Source organism: Ixodes scapularis, unplaced genomic scaffold, assembly GCF_016920785.2.
Source record: "Ixodes scapularis isolate PalLabHiFi unplaced genomic scaffold, ASM1692078v2 ptg000022l_1___fragment_2___debris__unscaffolded, whole genome shotgun sequence".
Lineage (NCBI taxonomy): Eukaryota > Metazoa > Arthropoda > Arachnida > Ixodida > Ixodidae > Ixodes > Ixodes scapularis.
In genome coordinates, this window is record NW_024609891.1 from 120,852 (window position 1) to 124,999 (window position 4,148).

General features: G+C 47.4%; 1 protein-coding gene across 1 annotated transcript; it reads right to left on the reverse strand.

Annotated features, from left to right (window-relative positions):
- Positions 1 to 786: 786 nt before the first annotated feature.
- On the reverse strand, positions 787 to 3,794 carry LOC115332197. Its single transcript, XM_042287610.1, has one exon. It carries the CDS (start codon positions 3,792 to 3,794, stop codon positions 1,155 to 1,157), a length of 2,640 nt encoding a protein of 879 aa, XP_042143544.1. The 3' UTR covers positions 787 to 1,154.
- Between the last annotated feature and the right edge of the window lie 354 nt (positions 3,795 to 4,148).

Here is a 4,148-nt window from a genome sequence, read left to right on the forward strand (position 1 = left end):
ATCTGAGACGTGCTACATTCTATACAAACTTGATAAAAAAAAATCAAACACTCACCTTCGGCTGCTACGTCCGCCGTACCGCTTCAAGGCAGAAGCAACATGGCGCTCGACGTTTTGGGGTGTTGGGCTGGGCAGCGCCTCCTATATAAGTGTACAATGCCCGTCAGCTCGTGGCTCCGGCAATGCAAAGGCGGCCGGCAAAAAGTGCGTGTGGTTCCCGCGTGGCGGCGCCAGCTAGGCGTACATGTTGTGTTGTGCGGTGAAGCCCATGGCCCTTCCCGAAGGGAGCAGAAGATTCGCCGGACGTGCTCGGCGGCCAAATGGCCAAATATCGGCGTGCACGGCGGCAACTCGGTGAGAACCCCATGAGCCGCTGTGATTGGACTCAAACCCCGGATGAGGAGCAGTATCTGGGTTACAACGCAATCTTAACCTGAGTTGTGCGTAAGTAGGAAAAGCGCTGCGGTATTAATAATTTCCCCCAGCAGGGTTTGCAAGCTCGATAGTCAGAAAAGAGCAAAATTAAGGTCAGGCAAGGCAGTGAAACGTCGGTCGAGAGTTCGGCTTTCTATATTACGCAGTCGCGCTGGTCAAAGGCTTTCCATATGATAATATTGCGTCGTGTCTAAATTTTCAGCATGTTAAATTATCTAAATGAAAAAAAAAAAAATGTTACGTCGTGAGCAGTGATAAGCAAGAATCGAACTGTGTCTAAATAAGGGACAGCAGTTCTGCTGAAAGAAGTTTTGCAACAACATTTTGTCTCCCTTTTTTATAATTGATGCGTTTCAACGCATTAAAACAAACCCTAGCAACACAAAACATTGCTGCAGTGTTGTGCTATGTTACCGGTGGAACGTGATCGAGTCACGTTGCAGTGACGAGTGCTGGAAATCCGACCAAATTTAAGGGAAAACCGACTTGTAGCAGGTGCTGGATTTATTAGCGGGAGTAAAGGCACCCAGTAAACTCATTGGAAACAAATATAATCTTTATACATATATCATATAATTTGCGCAGAAAGACCAACTCGGACACAAAATCACTAAATGCCAAGGCCAAATAAAATACATATGAACAGAGTTCCGCTTGACTAAAGGTAGAAAAAGAAAAAAGAAAAAAAAACACTGCTCTAATCTACCTTTGCGTGCACTCTACCTCACCTTCTGAAACTTCCGAGATAGAGGCTTTCGTGCAAACATCTTAAATCTATCGTTCCTGTCTGTGTGACAGAAGGCATAGTTAACAAGGAGCGGTCTGAAGAACTTTGTGCAGACAAGATGGATCAGTTCACGGCGATGAGCCTTGTTGTTCGTTGGGCAGAGCAGCAAAGGAGAGTCATACACTGCTGGCAGTGCAAACTTCACAAGAGTTTCGAGGGGCTGCCAATTCCTGAGGTTGTACGACAACACATCCGCTGCAAACATCCTGAGGACATTGAGAAGGTGGGCAAGTTCATCTGAGGGATACAAAAGGCCTCCCCGGTCCAGGTGGTTTGTGATCCCTTGCAAGGCACTGTTTGTCTTCGGCTTTGTAAGAAGAGGTATGCAGAAGAAGCATGAAAAGTGTTCTTGTACAACACGGGCAATGTAGCCCCCAACGTGCGCTGTCGCCGACAGCTCGAGGCTTGGCAGGTATTGTACATTGGGATCTGACAGCTTTTCTAAGATTTCCGCTGCACTCTGTGGAAGTTGGAATGGCGTGGCAGCTGACACTGCTGGTGGTATGCACCGAATTGCTGAAGTCATACCCGATGAGGTCGAGGCAGCATGTGACACATTGCTCTGCTGGGAAGCTGTGATGAGACCAGTCTTCAGGATCTTTTCAATTCCTGAGATTCCAGCCCGAACGCTAAGCTGGTCATTGCACCCTTGAGATCGTCTCAATGAGCCAAACAGGGACTCAATGGCGTCGCTGCTGAACTTCCTGGTCAGTACAAATCCAAACTCTTCCTTGGTGAGAAGGTGTTGTACACATGCAACTGTCGAGTATGTTGTCAAGAGAAGGGCTTCGTAGGTTTCTGTCGTCAGGAACTGTGATGGGCTTGCCGTGCTCTTGATCTGCTCGAGATAGGCTGGGAATGAAAACTCGAGCCATTCCAGACGAGGGTCGTCTGGGTGATCATACTGGCGCACATCTGGGTAGCGTTGGTGTATGTGTTGTGTGCAGTTACTGGTATCATGCAAAATGAACCAGCGGTACACAGAGTCCATGAAGAAGATGGTTGGTCCTGCGTCCGCATACAGTAGGTCACTCGTATGGCCAGCTTGTTCCTGGAGGTGCTTGAGCACAGCTGTCACTTCAGGGGAGAAGAGCTGGACTGCTCTCTTGGCATTCATTTTCTCTATGTTGCTAGGGAAAAGATGTTTGCGACTCAGGAACCTGACTGGCTTGACAGCCGCCTCTCTCTGGAGCTCGTACAACTTCTTGAGGTAGAAGGACTTGATCTCATTGTCCTTTCCAAAGTTGCGTTCCAGGAATTGGGACCGTATATTCTTCAAGATGTGAACATAGTCAAAGCTAAGGAACAGAATCCTCTCCGGGTCATTTGGGTGCAGGATATGATGTGTAAGGAGTCCCCCACAAAGCTGCTTCATTGCATTGACATTCACTCGGTGATTGTCAGTTACAATCCGGAGTACTTTGAAGCCAACGTCTTCCACCTTGCCCAAGACATGAAGCAGAAGCTTGGCCAGTTCGGTCCCTGTTAACCCTTTGGTAAAAAAGTAGGCAACAGGGATCCGGTATGGAATGCTGAGCCCATTCATGAGAAAGCACAGCAGCGAATTTGCCAGGATGGGCTGCTTGGTCTTTTCAGTCAATGGTCCCAGGTCCACTTGGCCCACAAAGACATCCTGCTGCTTGTTGTACTGCAAGCTCTGTTTGATCTGCATTTCATCAATAATGAGAGAGCATGTCCTTGATTGTGTGTTTGCCAGGTTGTGTAGTTCTGTTTGAAGCCGAGCCTTCGCCAAGTCGCTGAAGCCAGTTTGACCTGAGGCAGCTCCAATGTAGCTTTGCAGAGTGTTCCTGCTGGGAAGTTTAAAAAGCTCTTCAGACCTTATGTGTTCATAGGCCTTCGTAGAAATGTGTCTCAGCAAAATGCAGTGACGGATGGTATGTTCTGTCCACCTTGGGCTTTTCTTGTGGTAGTTCTTTACTTGGTTGACTAGAAACATAGCCAATATGTTCTTTTCCTTTGCTTGTTCACGGATGTTAAGAAAATTTGTGACATCATCTTCTTCCCTCAGGTTTCGCAACTTTTCCAAGTCTTTTTTGTATCTGTCAACCGTGTTCTTGAGTCTCTCCACTTGGTTTCGCAGGGTGGTGACTCGTCGGGTCCATCTACGTTTCTCTACGGTTAGTTGTGCTGACATTTTTCGAACGTTTGCCTGTGTTCCTTGATGGGTGAACAGCACTGGCTGTTGGCATGGCCTGCTGTCTGGCACTTCTGATGCCTGCCTGTTTTGAGGCTCCAAGGTGCTCGCTGGAGATGTCCAGATGATTTGGATTCGTTCAGCACCTTCATTGCACAGAAAGGAGGTCGGTGGAGTGTCCAGTGTAGAGCTTGATGTCGCATCAGTCACTTGCGAACTGCCTGTGTCCAGGCATTGCCTCTTCTTGGGAACTTCTGATGAATATGGAGTGCTGCACTTCCTTCTGATAGCGTCCTTCATCTTAGTGATATTTGAAGGCGGCATGCTCGAAAAGATGCTTGGGATAGCGCCTTTCTTCAGCTTTCGGCGTTTGCCCTCAACATAGTCGGATGGCACAAAGTGCTGACTGCAAACCATGGAGTAGGTTGATGGCAGCCAGTCATCTCTCTTGATTGCTTGTAGCCAGCTCGCTCGTTCATCCGGGTCTGATGGTATTTCGTGGAGTGCAAAGTTCCTTTCTTGACCTGGCTTCCGTCTGCTTGAACCACAATGTGGTATGCAGCAGGTCATGCCTGAAATAGGACGTCATGATTAGGGCCAAACCATCCTTTTCTCTTCCTTATCTGAATATAATAGTGATCACTCGTGTATCTGCAATTAAATGCTTTGTCATCTTCTGTGTGTAACATTCTTTACATATGTGAACTTCGACTGATAAACTGAGCGCATTTTCGTAAAAGGAGTATGTTCAGTGTTTATTTGTAACATATT

Coding starts and splice junctions, on each gene's coding strand:
- LOC115332197 (XM_042287610.1), bottom strand. CDS start 3,794: ATGGTTTGCAGTCAGCACTTTGTGCCATCCGACTATGTTGAGGGCAAA.